The following is a 22394-nucleotide window of genomic DNA, read 5'->3' on the forward strand; positions in this document are numbered from 1 at the left end:
CACTAGGGGGTTATTAAAGCTTTGGAAAGATGATTCCTAACCTGTATGTTTGTAGTTTTATCTCCTCCAAGTCTTGCTGATAAGTCTGTACTAACAGTAATATCACAGATTAGTCTTTCTCCACGTTGCATGAAGCAAATTGTTCTCCTTATACTCTGATTATGGACTGGAAAATTACTGGTGCATTGTTATAATTGTTTATGCAGACATTAGGACAACCTCTACATAAGGGGCTTCAGCTACAAGAGAGGTTTTGATTGAAACTTCATGAAGAAATTATATGCTCATAGTTGTTTCTTTTCCCTTCCTTCCTTCCCTTCTACCTGTCCTTCCCTTCCCTCCCCTCTCCACTGCCCTCCCCTCCCTTCCCTTTCCTTCTTTTCCCTTTTCTTCTGTCCCTGTCTTCTCTTTGTCCTCCCTTCCTTCCTTCTTTTCTGTTCTCCTTTTTCTGAGCAGTTGCTAGAAAGACAGCCTGACCCTGTTGTCCAAATCGTAAGTAAAACAGTCATAGCTCTCTAGCGGTCCACCTGAGGGAAAAGGAAAAGGGAGTAAAAGAACTAAAACTAAGGGGAAATAATAATAATATAGTTATTATTATTTTTTTTAAAGATAGAAACTAATTTGTTTTGGAAAAAGATAAAAATACTGGGAGATCTGATTGGTAAAGAAATAAAGAGTGGGAAACCCTTGAAAAATGATTCAAAAATTAATCCATTGGATTTCTCTTTCAAGCGGGATCTTGGGCTGTGGACTTTTCAAGAACCTCTGAAGCAGAATATTGAATCTAAAGGTAGGCAGGTGACTGACCTTCTCCCACTGTAGTTCCTGGGCATACATGTTTCGCAGATCACTTCTGCTTTTCTTGATTCCAGTTTTTCAACCTGGAAAATGGAGGATCAGAAATTAGTTTCAGAACCATAAGAGTTTGGACTGGAGCCAGTAGACAGAATATGAAAGATATTTTAAAATAGAATTTTATATCTACAAATGCAGGTGTTAGTTTGCCAGGGACAGAAGTATCGACAATGAAAAATTCTCCAAAACCGAGATCGGCTCCTACTGGAAAGGTGGAAATGGTTCGAACCTCAGTACGCTGGTAATTCTGTTGACTTTGAAGGTATGTTAGGAGAATCTTCTAGTTCTCCCTGTTTAAATATGAATAGACGTATGTTGCCATTGTTGCCTGAGCCTCACTTCTCTCAACTTAGATTGCCTGTATTTGTAAAGTTTACTAGTCAAAGATAGGTTCTCACATTTCCCATTCCTTGTCATAGGGCCCTCTTTGAGTTCAATATGCTTTTATTGGCACCAACTTTGGTTTTCTTTACAGCAGCAGCTGCTAATTAGTGACAGCTTTTAAGCAAACAGCTTGTGATTTTTGGCAGGGGTAGGGGACAGCCATAGCGAGTCAAGACTATTTTCATTTGCTAAATTTACTTTGCTGCATGGAAATACATCTTGAGTGAAAAACAGTCTGTAGTCAAAGGTGCCTGTATCTTCCCGAGCTGGCATTCTGTCTTGTAGTTGGGGATCTCTCAGGAGATAAAAAATAGCTTCAGTGTCCATCAGACCGATGTCATTCGTGCTGAGTCATCCTTCTAACGTTAATTCTGGATGTAGAGCCTCATCGTCTTGATTTGGCAGAATAATAAATCTTTTTGGATTGTATCTGCGGGTAGACGTGGTAACCAAAGGAGTGAATTAATGATAAACACCATGCTTCCGTTTATGGTCACCTTTTTTCTTGTGACTTAATTAAAAGAAACAGTTTAGTTTGCATAGAGGAGAATCTTTCTCTGGAATCTCAGCTCATATTAGCATCATCACATTTCGTGTAATTCTCTCTTTGAAATTGCTGCAACTAGGTGTTAGACCTATTTTACAAACGTAGCACAGTGTTTATGGAATGGCACAACTTGCGATTTTATTTACCTTGATTAGCAGCAAAGATGAGTCAAAACCTCCGTCACGGTTTCTATAAAGTATGATTCAGCCCTATTATTCCTGTAATCAGGATTCAAGTTAATGACCTCCACAGCGTTAAAAATAACATCTTGAAGGAAATAACTGACCTACTACCTGTTTCCCCAAATTTAGGTTCTTTTTGAAACATGGAGGTCTCTCAAAATTGTGCTTAATTTAACAAGCAATTAGTGAATGCCTGCCATGTAATGAGTCCTGTTCTGGGGAAATCAAAATGAATGAGACATGATTCCCACCCCGGAATAGCTTACAGTCTAGTGGTTAAGCAATAGATAACTCAAAATTGCTTTGGTTCTTAGGGTTTTGGTTCTTTAGAGTTTGGGGTACATTTTATTTCTGGAGGGGTAAAGCATTCCACCTTTTAAAAGTGGGTTGATCAAAATGATAAAAGGCGTAGGATACAAGTACCGTGTTAATTCTATTTCTAGCTAAGGTTGTCAGAGATTATGTGAGGTACGTTTCCTAGGAGTATGGAATTGCCAGATGTGTGGGTCCCAGATTTACCCTTGACATGTTGCATAATACTGTTAAATTCAGACTTTGTCTTCCACGTTAGAGTAACTACTTAGTGGCATGACTTGGTGACCCAGATGATCTGCTAGCATTCAACTAATATTTAATGTAGACTGTGTACAGTAACTTAGTTATTTCTGCATTTATCATATTAAAAAACAACGCTAAACCCATTGCCATTGAGTTAATTCCAACTCATAGTGACACTAGAACTGCCCCATAGGGTTTCCTAGGAGCAGCTGGTGAATTCAAACTGCGAAACTCATGGTTAAAGCCAAGTTCTTAATCACTGTGCCACCAGGGCTCCTTTGTCATACTAACCCATAAAAAACCCATTGCCACTGAGTCGATTCTGACTCTTAGTGACCCTCTTGGACAGAGTAGAACTGCCCCATAGGGTTTCCAAGGAGCACCTGGTAGATTTTGAACTGCCGACCTTTTGGTTAGCAGCCGAACTCTTAACCACTATGCCACCAGGGTTTCCTTGTCATGTTAGTGCTTATCAATTATGGCAGGAATTTATCAATTATACCTTGTCTGCAATTTTATATGTAGATCAGCATTAGATAAGTTGATGTTTAATTATTGGTATAATTAGAACAATTATCCAGATGACAGCTGAGTTCAGTATCCTTTACTGTCCTCTTACCCACTAGAATATGTCAGATATTGTTTTCTCATTTGCGTGAAGGATATTGTGCCTTTCTGAGAAATGTTTTCTGTCAGCAGAAAGTCTGAGTTTAGGATGATTGTGATAAGTGCTGGCGATGGATGATAATGTCTCTATTCAACACCCAATAAGGAATTTGGGAACAAATATAACAACTCTGACAGCTCCACCTCTTATAGGAAATGTCACTGTGTTAATTCTGGCCACAAGTGGTCAGGATCTAGGTTTTGGCCTCATTGGAAAGTTAGCCACGCCCAGGAGGGTTCTCGTTACTCTCCTCCCACTCCCTTTTACAGTCTATGGCTTGTAGCTAATTTCTGATTGACTTAGAAGAGTGACAGCGAACCACCAAACTCCTAGTATTGCTTCCTTTGGTTGTGTTGGAAGCTTTGTCATCTTGGTACTCTCTGACCCTTAGGGAAGGGGGTTCCACTTAAAGCTTTTTTTTTTTTTCTGATTGTCAAATAATCTTTTTGTACCTATTTATGAGTTGAACTTTGACCATTAGTTAACTTTGTAGCTTTTATTGTAGCACAGTCTCAAGCCACAGGTGTCATTGTCATGAAAAATTCATTTAGTTAGGTGGGGATTTTTAATAATAAGTATATCATGATGGTTGAGAACACGAGCTCCAGAATTACACTGCCCAGGTGATAAACCCAGCTCCTTCACAATTTCCTAACTCTTAAGCCTGTTTCCTCATCTGTAGAATGGGGATAATAATAATACTGCCTCCTAGGGTTGAGAATTGAATGAGGGCGCATATAAAGTGCACACCACATTGTTAGAGCCCAACACTCTCTGTTTCTTCTCCATTCCCATGCAAATTCCCTTTGCTGTGTTTTAAAGCTTGCTTATTGAATATTGGAAGGGCTTGGAAATTAAGTCGTTTATTTAGTTTCCAACATGAAACACCTTCTCCTGTGAGTAGCAGTAGTTAATTTAGCATATGTAACAAATTAACAAGTTTTCCCTCCCACTGCAAACTCTATTTATTTCAAATGAGGTATTCTCAGAGTGGAGTTGAATACTCTCTGTATTTAAAGTCAAGAATTTTTATACCGATCTGTCTTTAAAGTCAAGAATTTTTATACCGAGAGCTTGCCTCACAAAAAGCCTGGTGTCTCCGTTGGCAGCACAACTTGAAACTAACAAGTTAGAAATCCCATAGAACCCTATGGCATGCCATAGGAGCCCTTCCAAAGGACCCATTACATGTTCTTGCAAGTTGTATGTAGATAGTGCACCCAGGAACTGATCTGGTTGAGGACATTTTTTCAAATCTTCATCCTTTCCTTTCTTCTCCTTCATTTTTATGCCCCAAAGGATCTAATATTGCCACCTCTAGGAATACTGAATGCACGGTCTTTCGTGCAGTTTAATGCTTCCTAAATTAAAGAAGTCTATGCAAGAATACTTGTTCCTTTGGAGGCGGATTCCTCAATATTGTTTTGTAACTATTCGGAGTTACTACCTAAAAAAGATTAAACATTGTGTTTTCTGTCCTCTTCCCCTTTTATTATTAGCTGTACAGTCCACATCTAATGTAAGAAACTATATATTCATTGTATATGTGCTTCGTCCCTGAGTGGTACAAATGGTTAATGTGCTTGGCTGCTAACCAAAAGGTTGGGGGTTCAAGTTCTCCCAGAAGTGCCTTGGCAGAAAGGTATGGTAATCTACTTCTGAAAAGATCAGCCCTTGAAAACCCTTTGGAGGATGGCTCTGCTCTGACACTCATGGGGTTGCCATGAGTTGGAGTTGAGTCAATTGCAGCTGTTTTTTTTTGTTTCTAAAGTGGTTGTCAGCGTTGAACCAGCCAGTGCTCTAGCTTGTTGAACTACATCTGATTTGACTTTAGTTTGAGAAGAGGAAAGCAAAAACTTTATTTTTATATCAGTCAACTAGGGATCTTGTATGTTGTCAGATTTATTATAACCAAAATACCATCTTATTTTTAGGTGGAGATTTCTAGAACATGAGTATAAAATTTAGGATGGTCCTAAACCTGTCCTTTTTCTCGTGTTTAATTCCACATTGAATCTGGCACTGCTTAAGAGTTCCACAGCTGTTAAAAAACATATAGCTCCGTGTAATCGTATTGTCTTTAATTTAGTCAAGTGAGACACTTATGTTGCATAGATTCTGGGTCTCACGTTTGTTTTTCTTTGGCGCTTTACTGGAAACCAAACGCTATTGCGTACTTGCTGCAGAAGCAGGAGGGGAAGTTGGCAAGAATTAACTGCTTTCTGTTTGGTCTTTCTGAGGCAGCTGACCTTTTGGAAGGAAATCGCTGCTCTTTGCTTCTTCCTGTAACAGTGTAGCCCATGAAGAACATATACACAGAAGTGCCTTAATTCTGGCTGATGTCTTTCTTGGGGCATAAGCTGTTAGGAGATGGGAGTCTTCCAGTGCATCTGCTGTGTGTTGTAGGCACATGCACTCAAGTTAACGCTGCCAAATTGTGTGTAGGGATCCCATTAGATACATAGAGAATCAGTTTCTAGAAAAGCAATTTGTTTTAGCAAAAGTAGTTGAATTTTTATTGTAAAGTCCCAGTGTTAATGCTGAAATAAATGTGAACAGTTACTTTGTGCACAGTTTTAATTCATCTTAATATTAATTGTCCTGAAATTGATATTCTTATAGCTGCATAACCTTTTTCTTCCTGAAAGAGCAAACATTTTAATATTCTAAGACATGAGCTTTTATTTAAATGTATTTCTTCTCATAATTAGAGCTAGCTTACCACACCTGCCACCTCGTTGTTGGCTCTGCCTTTCCTGCAGCATGTCGTTTTACTTAAACCTAGGGATGATTATACCCCATGCAGTGGCATTACCTTTAGAAAACTGAGTCTGGCTTCATGAATGGAATATCACCCAGTATGTAACACCTAATATAACACCATTTCTCTCTTAAAGGAGGAGATTGTAGTCTTTCATTATTTAAACCAAAACCTTGTTTAGATTAATTTTTTGTTTTGTTATTTGTATGGTCAAGTAACTGTAAGGAAAGATATTCTTCACCATATAGTTTGGGTTTCATGGTTAGATGTACTTTCCCAACATATTGTTGGTCTCTTCCCTAGGTTTGTTGTTGATAGCAAAGATCATTGGGTAAGGGTCAGGGTTGATGTATATAAAAGATGTAGGGAGTAATGGTGTTTTTAGTTGATGTTGAGTCAGCTCCAATGCATGGCGACCTCATGTACAACAGAATAAAACATAGCTTGGTCCTGTACTGTCTTCACAGTCATTGGTATGCTCCAGTCCATTCTTGTGACCACTGTGTATTTTGAGTGCCTTCCTGGTGGTGCAGTGGTTAGGAGCTATGCCTGCTAACCAAATGGTCAGCAGTTTGAATCTACCAGCTGCTCCTTGGAAACCCTAGGGGGCAGCTCTACTCTGCCCTATAGGGTCACTATGAGTTGGAATCAACTCGACGGAAACGGGTTTGGTTTTCCAACCTAGGGGGTTAATCTTCCAGCACTGTATTGAATAATACTCTGTTATGACCCATAGAGTTTTCATTGGCTAATTTTTGGAAGTAAATCACCAGGCCATTCTTCGTAGTCTGTCTTATTCTGGGAGCTCTGCTAAAACCTGTCCACCATGGGTAACCCTGCTGGTATTTGAAATACCAGCAGCATAGCTTCCAGCATCACAGAAACACGCAAGCCACCAGTGTATGGAAAACTAACAGACGGGTGGTGGAGGGAGTAATGTAGGGAGAATTATTCCCAGACTTCCTTAGTAAGATTACCCTATGGTATTTGTCTTCTGTCTTTGGAGGCTGATCTGATCTATCCAACCTTCCTGAGATAGTGAAGAATCCTGGTGGTATTACAGGAGGTAGTTCAAACCCTGCTTTGGTTGTAGGTAATAATGGGTTCTTGGTACGAAATAAGTTGGTGTCAACAAAACAGGGAGATCCCCCCCCCCATCCACCCAGCTCTGTTAGCCTTTGAGTACACATTAAATGGGGAACCAACAGCTAAATCTTTCTGGGATCTGATCTTGTAACTATAGTTCTCTAACGGCCTTCAGTTATTATTCTTGAAATATCATAGACCTTAACCTGGGCATATGATCAGGAACCGATGGTACTAAAGGAAGAAGTCCAAGCTGCTCTGAAGGCATTGGCAAAAAATAAAGCTTCAGGAATTGAGGGAGTATCAACTGAGATATTTCAACAAACAGATGCAACACTGGAGGTCCTCACTCCTCTATGCCAGGAAATATGGAAGACAGCTTCCTGGCCAACTGACTGGAAGAGATCCATATTTATGCCTATTCCCAAGAAAGATGATCCAACTTAATGGGGAAATTATAGAACAATATCAATAATATCACACACAAGTAAAATTTTGCTGAAGATCATTCAAAAATGGCTGCAGCAGTATATTGACAGGGAACTGCCAGAAATTTAGACTGGTTTCAGACAAGGACGTGGAACCAGGGATATCATTGTTGATGTCAGATGGATCCTGGATGAAAGCAGAGAATACCAGAAGGATGTTTACCTGTGTTTTATTGACTACGCAAGCATTCAACTGTGTGGATCATAACAAATTACGGATAACATTGTGAAGAATAGGAATTCCAAAACACTTATCTGTGCTCATGAGGAACCTTTACATAGATCAAGTTGTTCGGGCAGAACGAGGGGATACTGATTGGTTTAAAGTCAGGAAAGTTGTGCGTCAGGGTTGTATTCTTTCACGATACCTATTCAATCTGTATGCTGAGCAAATAATCCGAGAAGCTGGACTGTATGAAGAAGAACGGGGCATCAGGGTTGGAAAGACTCATTAACAGCCTGCATGATGCAGATGACACAACCTTCCTTGCTGAAAATGAAGAGGATTTGAAGTACTTACTAATGAAGATCAGAGACCGCAGCCTTCAGTATGGATTGCACCTCAACATAAAGAAAACAAATATTCTCACGACGGGACCAATAAGCAACATCATGATAAACAGAGAAAAGATTGAAGTTGTCAAGGATTTCATTTTACTTGGGTCCACGATCAACAGCCATGGAAGCAGCAGTCGGCAAATCTGCTGCAAAGGACCTCTTTAAAGTGTTGAAGAGCAAAGATGTCACCTTGAAGACCAAGGTGCACCTGACCCAAGCCATGGTATTTTCAGTCGCATCATATGCATGTGAACGCTGGACAGTGAATAAGGAAGACCGAAGAAGAACTGACGCCTTTGAATTGTGGTGTTGGCGAAGAATATTGAATATACCATGGACTGCCGAAAGAACGAACAAATCTGTCTTGGAAGAAGTGCAACCAGAATGCTCCTTAGAAGCAAGTATGGTGAGACTGCGTCTTACGTACTTTGGACATGTTGTCAGGAGGGATCAGTCCCTGGAGAAGGACATCATGCTTGGCAAAGTATAGGGTCAGCGGAAAAGAAGACCCTCAATGAGGTGAACTGACACAGTGGCTGCAACAATGAGCTCAAGCGTAACAACAATTGTAAGGATGGCGCAGGACCGGGCAGTGTTTCGTTCTGTTGTGCAGAGGGTTGCTGTGAGTCGGAGCCGACTCGACGGCACCTAACAACAATAACCTAGGCGCATTGTGTTCAGTACATGATTAGGAGTAAGAGAAGTCTATTTTTTGAAAAGGGAATTCTTGCAGTGTTTTGAGTGGTTTTCTGTGTGTTTCCTTCTGTTTACACCTGGTACAAGTTTGGCAGGGGAAAAGGATGGGGAAAAAAAAGAGTCAAAAATGAACCTAATTATATATTATTTTTTGTCTTGAAATATATTCCTTACAAATGCTCTTTTATTCTTTTCTGTTTTCTAGATTTCTTTCAGAAATCACAAAAAAAATTCCTATGCTCTATATTTACTCCATCTGAGATCATAAATCTTCATCCTAGCCTGACACCTACTACCGGTTTACCTTTTTCTTTCTTTTCTTTGTTTTTGGTATTCTTAACTTTTTGATATGAACATTTTCACACACATGCAAAATAAGAGAGAACAGTATATAATGAATTTCCATATATTTATCACTCAAAGTTCTAAATTACCAAAACATTTTTACTCTTCTTTCCCCTCCCCACACATACTTGTTTCTTCTGGACTGTCTGAAAGCCTGTCTCAGGCATCATGTCATTTCAGTAGAAAATACTTCAAAATATGTTTTTGTGCCATTTACTTTCATCTATTTCTAAAAGAAGGGTTTAGTAAACAAAAGAATAATATGATGTTATTGAGCATAAGACATTTTGAAGGATTTAAATAAAATATACGTAGGTGTCAAAATTAAAAATTAATCTTAGCTACTAATAAAAAAAAAAAAAATTTTAGTAGTCTTGAACCTCTCCTTAAGAACACACTGTGATTGTGTATTTGAAAGTGATAGAAATTTATTTCTCCTTGAAAATAGTTTATAAAACCCAGATTATGAATTTTTACTATTTTGTACCCTATTTAGATTAAGAATACCTAGTTTGTAAGAAAGTGCTATAACCTGTATACTGTCACGTCTCCTCTTCATCTGTCCCTTTCTACTTGGCTTCTGTTGGATGGTGTGTAGTATAAATTGCCCAGAATTATAAAATTTACATGTCAGTTTTGCTTTTTAAACAAAACTTACTAACTCAAAGAGCTTTGCTACAGAAGTGTGCCAAAAACCTATCACTTAAATGTAATGACTGTATATGTTCCTTTTAACTTTTCTCTGATAGTTATTCTAGCGTATACATTGTATACACTTTTCTTTTAACATTTATTTATACTTTTAAAATGTGTCTACAGGACCTTTATTTTTCAGCATAACCTTTATGTTTCTATTTAAATGGTTGTACCATATTCTGTCACATTAACATCTTATATCTAACCATCTTCCAGTTTGGGACATTTAGGTTATTTCCAGTTTCTCATACTGTGTATTATACTATCCTACCCTTGTTCCTGGGAGTTGACATAATATAAGGTGGTCTTCAAAGCAGATTTTGCTAAGTGGAAACTTAATACTGTAACTCTCATTGTTAAGATGGAAGCTGTGAACTGTAATGAGGAAAATATTGGGAACATATATAGGTCAATTAGTAAACAACCTGTGTTTTTGTGTTTAACTTCAAAATAAGAGGGAAGAGATTATGTTCCACGTAATAGTACAGAAACTCAGTATTTTGTAGTGGCTGAGAATTTTCTTCCCCCCTGAACTGAAGGATTCAAATTGTACAAGAGACCCATTCTAAGGTGTGTTCACCTTGATTAGCAGCACAATGTGAGTAGAGATATAAACCTTCCTTAGAAATTCTGAGGCCAACAGAGAATTCTTGGAAAGTTTAAAGCTTTCCTATACAGGCAGTCCCCAAGTTACGAATATCTGACTTACATACAACCTGTAGTTAGCATAAAGCCTAATGTAAAGCCTATTGTATTTAAAATTCAAGGTACGGGCGCTACTTTGCAATGCCCATCAAAACGTTGTTAGTGTTGTTGTGTGCTGTCAAGTCAATGCTGACTCATAGCGACCCTATAGGGCAGAGTATAACTGCCCCATGGGGTTTCCAAAGAGCGGCTAGGGGATTCTAACTGCCGACCTTCTGGCTAGCTGCCAAGCTCTTAACCACTGTGCCACCAGGGCTCATTATTATTATTATTGTAGTATTATGTTAAAGATGTTTTCATGTATCTGGAAGTGTTTCTTTAATGTGTTTTATTCATAGAAAGGTACACTATATACTAAGACAAGCATTTGACTGACATTAGATACAAACTGTACCTAAAGTGTTCTAACTTATGTACAAATTCAGTGTAAAGACAGATTTCAGAATGGAGCTCATTGGTAATCCAGGGACTGCCTGTATAAATAATATAGGACTATGTAGCAGCCTCAGATCAGGCCTTATTTTTCTGTCGTGCAGATGATCATTATTGGTGGGCTACAAGAAATGTTTTTAGTCATCTGGAAAATGGTGTTGATATAGCTTCTTCCCAAATAGGTTGTTTAAGTCGCTTACTGGATTTTGACACTAAAATAATGACAGCCCATTCAAGCTGTGGGCCAGTCTGCCATGAGGGGGCCCAAGTGGAGGGACAGTGTCCTACCAGCTGCAGCGCCAAGTCTGAAGACTCCAGGTTTTCATATACTGCCAGGGACAGTTTCAAGATGAGAGTCAAACTTCTATTTTCCTTACTTTGTTATTCTCTTTTGGAATTTTTGCCCTTAATTTTGATTTTGAAAAATTTAAAGTTACTGAGAAGTTGAAATAACAGAACAATGAACACCTTTATACACCTAGATTGTCCAGTTGTTAACATCTGTCGCATTTGCTGTATCATCCTCTTTCTCCTTTTGAAAGCTAGTTGCATCATCACAGCCTTTTAACCTTTAAATCCTTCAGTATGCGTTTACTAAAAACAAAGGTATCTCCTGTATATACTGTTAACCTCAATACCATTATCACTCTCAAGAAATTTAGCATTGATACAATAATATCTAATGTACATGCCGTATTCAGATTTTCTTAATTGTCCCAATAATTTCCTTTAGAGCTCTTTTTAAATTTTTAATTATGCTCTAGGATAACGTTGCTCAGTTCGGCGCCATCTTCACAATTGGTTGATATGCTCCGGTCCCTTGGTGTGGCCACTGTGTATTTTCTGTGGCTTCCAGCCCTGGGGGGCTCATCTTCCAGCACTATATCGAACAATATTCTGTTGTGCCCCTAAGGTTTTTGTTGACTAATTTTTGGAAGTAGATCGCCAGCCCCTTCTTCCTAGTTGGTCTTAATCTGGAAGTTCCTCTGAAACCTGCCTACCATGGCTGGCTGTGCTGGTATATGAAATACCAGTACCGTAGCTTCTAGCATCATAGCAACACTCCAGCCACCACAGTATGACAGAGTATCCGACGGGTGGTGGATAATAAATAATATGTGGGTCAGTACTTTGAGACTGTATCGCTATCCTGTTCCCCAACAACTATCACCTAATAGTTTTAGCAGCCATAATGATCCTTGTTGGAGTCGATTTTTGAAATTGTGTATTTTTGCCTAAGATATAATTAGTGAGAGTTTTAAATATATGGTAACTCACTGATTAAAACTTGGTTTTTGTATTTGGCAAATAGCTTCCTTCCCTCGCCCGTTTCTTTCTAAGGTAATGTGTCATGACTTGGCTGTGACATAATGATTTATGACTGATTGTCTTCCCAGAATATTATCACCTCTATGTTGCCTGGGCAAATTTTTCCTTGTTTGTTTCTTTGTGAACCAAGTACTTTTATTCTTTCTCTTCCCATCTGTTTAATAATCTGATTTTATTAGAGACAGGCCTTCCTGATTGCTTACAAAGCAGTGTTTAGAAGTTGTTTTAAAGAGCAGATGGCTGTGGTATTGACCTACTTCTCGACGGGATAATTTTACTCGAACGCTTTTACTTGATGTTAGACCAATTTTAATATGAACAAAGTCTTACTCCTTCATTGCTACTGTTTAATATTTTTCTGTCCCTTAAAGTCCCTATGACTGGGTAGCCACTGCCACTGAATGCGTGTTATAATGTTGGTATTGGCAGTACAGCAGTAAACACAGCCGGGGAACTTGCTCTTTATATTCTATCCAAAGTCCTGTAGTCATTACCCAGTGATGTCTGTTGTGTGCTGTTGAGTCGATTCTGACTCATAGCAACCTATAGGACAGTAAAACTGCCCCATAGGGTTTCCTAAGCTGCCGTCTTTATGGGAGCAGATCGCCAGGTCTTTTATCTCGAAGAGCCACCGTTGGGTTGGAACTGCCGACCTTTTGGTTAGCAGCCGAGCACTTAACCATTGCGCCACCAGGGCTCCTGATGATAAGTTTAGCAGTTTTGATTGTGCTTCCTTGCCTTACACTTTTCACGTCAGAAGCAATGATTATATAACTTCTGTTTTGTCTGCCAACTAGCCCTAGCCTTTGCCGAAATCAGAGCCCATCAGTTTTAGGTTTCTTAGCCTTATTTCTTATTATTTTCTTTCTTTAAATTATGAAATACAACACACACACAGAAAACTACAGAGAATAATACAACTAAGTACCACAGTCCTCAGGACAAAGGCAGCGTGGTGCAGTGGCAGAAGCCACGCTCTGGGGCCAGACTGCTTACATCCAGTCTAGGTGTTGCCACTTATTAAGTGTGGGACCTGAGACAGGCAGTTAACCTCTCTCTTTCTCTTTTAAATAGTAGCTGTATTGAGATATAATCACATACCGTAACAGTCACCCTTTTAAAGGATATGACTGCATGGTTTTTAGTATATTCACAGTCTTCTGCAGCCATCTGAGACCACTTGCCACGGAGTCAGTTCTGACTCATGGTAACCCCATGTGTGTCAGAGTAGAACTGTGCTTCGTAGGTTTTCAACAGCAGATTTTTCAGAAGTAGATTGCCAGGCCTTACTTCAAGGTGCTTCCGGGTAGACTTGGACTGCCAGTCTTTCAGTTAACAACCAAGCACTTAACTACTTGTGCCACTCAGTGGGGCCCATTTTCATCACCCCACCAAGAAACCCCCTACCCATAGCAGCCACTCCCCAGTCCCCCTTTCCCCAGCCCTCGGCAACCACTATCTACTTTCTGCCTCTGTGGATCTGCCTATTCTGATCACATCATATAAATGGCATCATACAATATGTGGCCTTTTGTGTCTGGCTTCTTTCACTTAATATGTTTTCAAGGCTCATTCATGTGTATAACATGTATCAGTATTTCATAATTTTTTGTTGGCTGAAAAATATTCCATTATATGGATATACCACATTGTGTTTAGCCACTCATCTGCTCATGGATATTTGAGTTATTGCCACTTTTGTCGCTATTATGAATATTCATGTCCAAGTTTTTGTGTGAACATATGTTTTCAGTTCTCTTGGGTATATAACTAGGAGTGGGATTGCTGGGCCATATGGTAACTCTTTGTTTAACCTTTTGAAAAACTGAAGGGCTATACCATTTTACAATCCCATTTAAATGAACCTCTGAGCCTCAGTTTCCTCATCTATAAGGTGGGAATAATAATAATGCCTACCTCCTATGGTTTTTATGAGGATTAAATGAGTAAATTCATAAAAGTATTTGTTATTATAAATAATATAATAAGCATTCAGGAAAAGCTAGCTCTTAAATCGGGATGATGGATAATAATAACATTAAGAAATGTTACCTTATTTCTCAATCTTACTATTTCTGAAATTTTTTTTATTAGATAAATCAAAATATTTGTTGGTAATAATTCATAAAAGCAATGAAATAGATGAAAACTTCCATTTTCATTTGTTGTCTTTTACATTTTAATTAGTAGGAGTCAGGAATGTCCAAGGCATAACTCCCAGCTGCTTAGTCTTCTCTCAGAAGAGTACATCTGAATGGATGTTCTTTCCTTTTTTCTTCTTTTTTGAAGTTGGGTATTTGTGGCAGAGTCTGCTTTCGTTACACACCTCCCTTCACAATTCTCAGTTCTCTTGTTCAGAGGCGAGAAAAGACCCTTCCTACCATCTTCCGTCCCTCCATTGGCTCCTGTCTATAGAAGTCCTGTGCCAATGAGATTGACTAAGAACCGAGGGTACCATCTTTTAAAAGGAAGGTAAAGTTTATACTGCAGGATATCAGTCAAGGAGGATGTCTTAGTCATCTAGTGCTGCTATAACAGAAATACCACAAGTAGATGGCTTTAACGAAGAGAAGTTTATCCTTTCACAGTCCAGTAGGCTAGACATCCGAACTCAGGGCACCGGCTCCAGGGGAAGGCTTTCTCTCTCTGTCGGCTCCGGAGGAAGATCCGTGTCATCAGTCTTCTCTTGGTCTGGGAACATCTCAGCCCAGGAACCTCAGGTCCAAAGGATGTGCTCTACTCCCAGCGCTGCTTTCTTGATCTTATGAAGTCCTCATGTCTCTCTGCTGTCTTCTCTCTTTTATATCTTAAAAGAGATTGCCTTAAGACACTATCTAATCCTTTAGACCTCATCAATATTACTGCCACTAATCCATTTTATTACATTATAGTGATAGGATTTACAACACACAGGGAAATCACATCAGAAGATAAAATGGTGGACAATCATACAATCATACAAGGGAATCATGACCTAGCCAAGCTGACAGATATTGGTGGGGGGGGCACAATTCAGTCCTTGACAGAGGGTGCTGTTGTTGCTGTTAGGTGCTGTCAAATCGATTTTTGACTCAGAGTGACCCCATGTGACAGTAGAACTGCCCCATAGGGTTTTTGAGGCTGTAATCTTTACAGGAGCAGATTGCCAGGTCTTTCTCCTGCAGAGCTGTTGGGTGAGTTTGATGCTCCAACCTTTCAGTTAGCAGCTGAGCACTTAACCGTTTGCCAATGATATTTGTGGAGGATTGACTTTGGAAAAGAAGTTTATTGACTTGAGTTAAAATTGGAAGTGGGGAGAAGGAAGCCACCTTTATATATTTAAGATTATAAAAGTAATAGTGAATTCATCCTTACAACAACCCCTGAGGGATGTAAGTATTATTATTCCCATTTTCACATAAGGAAACTAAGGCACAGAGAGATTTAAGAGGTTGACTATTTTGTAGAACTATATTTAGGTGAGTTCACCATTATTTCCAGAACTTGAACCCCATTTTAGAGACTTTGGCCCTTGGATATGATGAGGTAGTGGTGGTGGTAGGATGGAGAATAGGAATTAGAAAATGTTTTCAATTATACACATGAATCCAGCAAACCAAATCTCTGCAAACATTTTTTTTTAATTGTGCTTTAGGTGAACGTTTACAGCTCAAGTTAATTTCTCATGCGAAAATTTATGCACATATTGTTATGGGACCCTAGTTGCAATCCCTATAATATGACAGCGCACTCCCACTTTCAACCCCGGGTTTCCCATGTCCATTCAACCAAGTCTTATCCCTTTCTGCCTTCTCATCCCGCCTCTGGTCAGAAGCTGCCCACTTAGTCTCGTGTATCTACGTGAACTAAGAAGCACACTCTTCATGAGTATTATTTTCTGTTCTATAGTTCAGCCTAATCTTTGAAGAATTGGCTTTGGGAATGGTCTTAATTCTGGGTTAACAGAGAGTCCAGGGGCCATGTCTTTGTGGGCTTCTCTAGTCTCAGTCAGACCATTAAGTCTGGTGTTTTTATGACTGCATACGTTTTTAAATCTCCCACTTCTCCCAGCCTCCACCCAAGGCCATAATTACCTTCCATTCACTCATTCATTCAGGTGGCAAATATGCTTTGGGAGCCCTCTGTGGTCACTCACACACTCTATACTTCTTTTTTCCCCCCACAGCTTAGCTATGGTGCAATCTTGGCCACAGTGTGTCTTGGAAGCTTTAGAGAGGGTAATGCGTTTCTGTATAAAAGTTTTTATTTTACTTTGAAAAAGGGAAAATTTCTGATAAAAAGTTATTTATTATGGAGATAAAATTATCCCTTTACATTTATATCGTTTATTTATGTTGGTAGAGATTCATTTGTACAGTTTTACATTAAGCCTGTAACTTATGTGCTATCAGACTTTGAAACTTCTGTTAACAAGTGCCTAAGGGTCCAGTTTATTTGGTACTTCCTAGCCCTTGGATGGAGTCCCTGTGTGGAGCAAACGGTTAACGTGTTCAGCTGTTAATCAAAAAGTTGGTGGTAAAGTCTGCCAAGAGGTACCTCGGAAGAAAGGCCTGGTGAGCTACTTCTGAAAAATCAGCCACTGAAAACCCTGTGGAGCACAGTTCTATTCTGACACACATGGGGGCACCATGAGTTGGGGTTGACTCAGTGGCAACTGGTTTACTAGTTAGCCCTTGGACCTATCTAGATGTATAAGGTTGATGTAGATACCTTAAGGAGCCCTGGTGGCGCAGTGATTAAAGCAATTGACTGCTAACTGAAAGGTCGGTGGTTCAAAACCACCAACAGCTTCACTGGGGAAGGATGTGGCAGCCTGCTTGCATAGAGACTTACAATCTTGAAAACCCTGTGGGGTCGCTATGAGTCGAAATCAACTGGACAACAGTGGGTTTTTGGTTTGGGTAGATACCTTGTACTTTAGAAAGCACAGTATTCTGCACCCAAGGCAGTACAGCGGTTTTAGGTTGTTTGGAATATTTGTGAACGCTAACAGTGCAGCTTAGCTGAGTTCTAACAGTCCCCATCTAAAAATAAGATTGTGACTCTATTTCCCAATCGTTAGGGATGCCCTCGTGATGGTTTACCAAAGGTAAACCACTTCCCTCTGCGTCACAACAGCACCACTAAAGGTGGAGCTGCTTGTAAATAAACAGAAGAGAGGTGTATTGAGTTAGAGGTACTGTCTCTGCATATGGACAGTCGCATTTGATGGCTGGATAAATACTTGTGAGAGAGGGCCAGCGAGGAAGAATCTGCTTCCACTAGGTACACAGACGTAGCTTAATAATGTGTGTGGAGAAGTTTCACATGTATGAAGAAAAGCACTACTAAGATTCTAGGTTTCATTGATACAGTTGAATTTTTTTCAACTGGATATTTAAAACTCTTACATGACAATCTCAGTGAGTCATCTCATATTCCGTGTGCTTATAAACCAAAACCAAAACCAAACTCATTGCCGTTGAGTCGATTGTGGCTCACAGTGACCCTGTAGGACAGAGTGGAGCTGCCACACAGGGTTTCCAAGGCTGTAAACCTTCACAGAAGCAGGCTGCCACATCATTCTCCTGTGGGGCAGCTGGTGGGTTCAAACCACTGACCTTTTGGTTAACAGCTGGGCACTTTAACCACTGCACCATCAGGGTTCCATATGTCTATAACTCTTAGTTAAAAAGCAAAATGCAAATAACTCGGTACTAGTTACTTAGTGTACACTCGGCTGCTAACCAGAAGGTCGGCAGTTGGAATCCACCGGCTGCTCCTTGGAAACTCTATGGGGCAGTTCTACTCTGTCCTGTAGGGTCACGGTGAGTCAGAATCGACTTCACGGCAATGAGTCTGGTTTTTTGGTTTTAAGTAACTAGTATACTAAATGTTCTACACTTTTAATTCTACTTTTATTCTACACTTTTGACTAGTAATAAGCAAAATCTACTTTTCAGCTCTGTCAAAGCATTTTATGTAGTGAAACTAAGTCTATTGTGTTTATCAAAATAAAGTGATTGCCACCTTCTGTTTACAACTATTATCCTTCAAATGGCATAATTTTTTAGAAAATACCTTTTATGACATGTTCAGAATTAAAACCATAAAAAATATTCTGACAAATCTTAAGAGCTCTTTGATAAAAACTGAGAATTAATATACAACTTAAGACAAAATGGTATGAAGTTTATTTAGAACCCCTAAATATGTGGCATATCATCATAGTATTTCTTTCTTATAAGGAGCCCTGGTGGTGCAACGGTTAAGCCCTCAACTGCTAACTGAAAAGTTGGTAGTTTGAACCCACCCAGCCACTCCACTGACAATCTGTTGCCCTAAAGATTACAGCCTAGAAAACCCTATAGGGCAGTTCTACTCTGTCACATGGGGTCACTATGAGTCGAAATCGACTCAGCGGCACCTAACAACAGCAGCAACGTTTCTTTCTTAAAGCAGTAATAGACTCCAATAATATGCTTGGCCAACAGTACATGTAAACATACTATTTATGTATTCGTTCACTCGGCAAATATTTGTCGACCACTTACCATGTACAAACCACTGTACTGGGCACTGGCAACACAGTAGTGTGCTGCCTTCGCTAACCTTCTCAGAGCTCCACAGGGAGGCTAGACAAAAAATGAATGAACAAAAACTGAAAGAAATAATCATGGCATATGTTATTAAGGAACAAATAGACCATTGGTAACATAAAGAAACCCATCGCTCTCGAGTCGATTCCAAATAGTGATAACCCCATGTTACAGAGTAGAACTGCTCCATGGGGTTTTCTGGACTATAATCTTTATGGAAGCAAATTGCCAAAGCCTTCCACGGGTGGGTTCAGTAGTCAAGTGGGTTAGTAGGCAAGTGCCAATGGTCTTCACCACCCAGAGACTTATCCAGATTATAAAATTATAATTGATCAGTTAAAGTGAAATCTGTTCCATTCGCATGTCTTGGTATGTAAACGAGTAATTTCTTTTATAAAGATCTACACAAAGCTGGCTCCTATGAGGCGGAGGTTAAAAATTTCCCAAACGTCCAACTTTTCCAAGCTGCTGTCCTGCTCCATCATCTCTGACATCAGCTACTCCCTTTCCCCTCAGCACTCTCCCTCCCGTCTTTGGGTTCCCTAATTCACTTTACTCACCTAGAGTATAAAGGAAATGGCTCATGCGATGGTGGAGGCTAGCAAGTCTCAGATTCATGGGTCAGGCCTAGGCTTCTCCCCAGCCCTCAGGCTCTGCCCAAAGGCGCTCAGCTTTCACGCTCTGTGAGCCAGGAAGCTCACTGCACAGTCTCCTGTGGGTCTCTCCTGCCATGGTGGTGGTGGGCTTTTCTCTTTCTCGCCTTTGGGGTGGCTCATTTTAAGCCCAGTGGAATAGCAAAACTGACCAGTCCCCTTGGTGGGCTATAGTTACCCTATCTGTATAGTCCTGCCAAATCACCTGAGTGGGAGTTAAAAGACCATGGCTAGAAAGGCCACTCAAAAAGCAATCCATCACACCGCAGTGTCTTCTCTTGTTCCATAGTAACTTTTGAAAAGAACCGGTAGATTTGACCAAGTTGTGTGTATCTGTTCATTTATTCAACAACAACAAAAAATTATTGGATGCTTATGTACCAGGCACTGTTCTAGGCCCAAGAGAAAGAACAGTGAGCAAAACAGAGTACTTGTCTTCACGGTGACTTCATCCTAGTGGGAAGGCAGTTGGTAAAGAAATATAAAATGTCAGGAGGTGATAAATGATATGAAGAAAAATAAAACAGGTTAAAAGGATAGAGGTGACCAGAATCCTGTTTTATCTGGGTAGCCAGGAAAGGAGTCTCTGAGGAGATAGAAGTTTTCCCCCAGTTTCCCTTCTTCTGTCTCATGGGTCAATTCAGCTATTGAGTGCAGGATTCAAGAGCATTTTTAGATCCGTTGTTATCATTTGTGTGTTAATTAAGAGAACTATCATGACATCCTAATTCTTTCCAATTCCTTATCATTAAGAAAGATTAATACCTTATTTCTTTTCTTCGTTCCTTTATTGTTCTTCCATACACTTATGTAATTAAGCAGCATCATCAGTTCTTTCCTTCGCCCTTCATCCATCCATCCAAAAAACAAAATTTGGTATCTGTTCTGATTTTTTAAAGTCTTGGAATATATTTCATTTGATTCAAAAATACATTGTACAACTAAATGCTTTCCACATGTGCTGTTTGATTATAAAGCTGAATTGCTTCTAGAGAGGGCTCTTCCGTCCAAGTCTTTCTTCTAGTAAACTCTCAGCCATTGAAATTCGATGTCTTGGGTGATCTTACAATGATTCCAACCTTAATGCCTAAAAGCCCTAAATAAAGTTGTACACTGCTCCAGTGTTCTATAGCATCGCACAAGTCTAAAATAGGTAACTGGCATCCACCCCACTCTTGGTTGTTGGCAAACCGACTTGTCCCATAAATAGATCAGTGTTTTGTGATTGGACAACTACAACTAGCAGAGAAGGAATTTTTGTTTCCTAACACACATGTGCAGTATCTGGTGTTCAACAGAATCCAGGTCCAGTTCACTGGACCCTAGCTGTAACATAGTCCACAGGAGAATTGTGCAAATCAGTAACCGAATCATTTTGGATGGCATTCAAGACAGTCCTGCCTTATACCCAATCCCATGTTATGGAAAATATTGTTAGAGCAAGATTCAGTTTTAGTCCCCTCCATGTCCATGAAAGTGTTATTGCTGCCACAATCTGATTAACCCCTGAGAGTCTCTGCCAAGTGAGTTAAAAATTCTTAGGTGAGTCTAAGGAGGCATCATGGCAGTCTTATAAAACCATTTCTCTGAAATCAAGAGCATGTTAAAGAAACCTGCCCCCTTATGGGAACAGAATAGTTCTTGTTTGTAACTTTTATCTGGAATGTGTGGTTTTTGTGTCCAAAGAGTTTTTAAATGCTATAATTTAGCAGGGCATTGGTTCATAAATTCCTTAGCAGTAACTCAGAAGATGAACCCTGGGGTATTTTTCCAGATAAATCTATGCCCTTTGTGTGCAAAGAATTGCTCCTTAGGTAACTAATGATAATACATAGGGTTCAATCCATGTATTAAATCTTTTCGTTTTTCCTTTACGGAGCTCTTTTTCAAAATGACAGTATGTTTATTGCATTTCTTAAACATCAAAATACCAAATCTAAAAGAAGTCATTTGAAAAAGTCCCCCTGCCTATTATTTATCATTACTGTTGAAATGCGGCTTACTCTTGCTAATAATTTTGAGCAAAAATGAAGAGTGTGTCTGGGACACCAAAGCTGTAGCTGGCAGTTCTTTCCCTAATGCTAAAGCCTAATGCTGGTTTTGTACTTTTCCTTATAGGGCTTCAATAGGTCTCATAGTCAGAGCTTCTTAGACCCAGGGCCACGTTGAAGGTCTACAATTTTTAAAGCTAAAATTCAATACAAGAATACTGATCTTTAGCTTGGAAGAAAGTGCTAAAAACATTTGCTTTACCTTCAACTTTTTTAACTGTGAATAGTTACTCTAGTGGCTTTCAAAGGGAAAAAGAAAACAAAAACAAAAAGCCAAACTCCCGATTTTGTTTGTTTAGCAGGTTGTAAACCATGGCTGTGTGGATACAAGCCCAGCAGCTCCAGGGAGATGCCCTTCATCAAATGCAAGCATTATATGGCCAGCATTTTCCCATCGAGGTGCGGCATTACTTATCCCAGTGGATTGAAAGCCAAGCTTGGTAAGTGGACAACATGTTTTACATCAAATAATTTGGAATATTTAGTGACGTCAGAATATGGATGTTTGCTTAGAAAGGTGACATGATTGAGATTTTAAAAGTTGTGTATTGTCAAAATAATAAATTTTGGAGAGGTTGTGAGAGACTGGAACACTTATACATTGCTGGTGGGAATGTAAAATGGTACAACCACTTTGGAAATCGATTTGGCACTTCCTTTAAAAACTACAAGTAGAAATACCATATGATCCAGCAATCCCACTCCTTGGAATATATCCTAGAGAAATAAGAGCCTTTACATGAACAGATGTAGGCACACCCATGTTCATTGCAGCGCTGTTTACAATGGCAAAAAGATGGAAGCAACCAAGGTGCCCATCAAT

The 22394-nt window shown here is 39.5% G+C and overlaps 1 protein-coding gene across 6 annotated transcripts in view; it reads left to right on the forward strand.

Moving 5' to 3' along the window:
* LOC100669299 (signal transducer and activator of transcription 5B) overlaps positions 1-22394 on the forward strand; it is a 73173-nt gene that overhangs the window by 21114 nt on the left and 29665 nt on the right. For 2 of the 6 annotated variants that reach the window (XM_023553698.2, XM_023553699.2), the window contains exon 2: positions 21871-22011. In XM_023553698.2, coding sequence (XP_023409466.1) covers positions 21884-22011 — 128 coding nt within the window. In that variant the 5' untranslated portion in view covers positions 21871-21883. Of the gene's footprint in view, positions 1-21870; positions 22012-22394 lie in introns of those variants that run through there. The other 4 variants (XM_003414237.4, XM_064271071.1, XM_023553700.2 and 1 more) reach the window with 3 other exon arrangements.

The sequence above is a fragment of the Loxodonta africana genome, chromosome 18 (assembly GCF_030014295.1).
Source record: "Loxodonta africana isolate mLoxAfr1 chromosome 18, mLoxAfr1.hap2, whole genome shotgun sequence".
NCBI classification, from domain to species: Eukaryota; Metazoa; Chordata; class Mammalia; order Proboscidea; family Elephantidae; genus Loxodonta; species Loxodonta africana.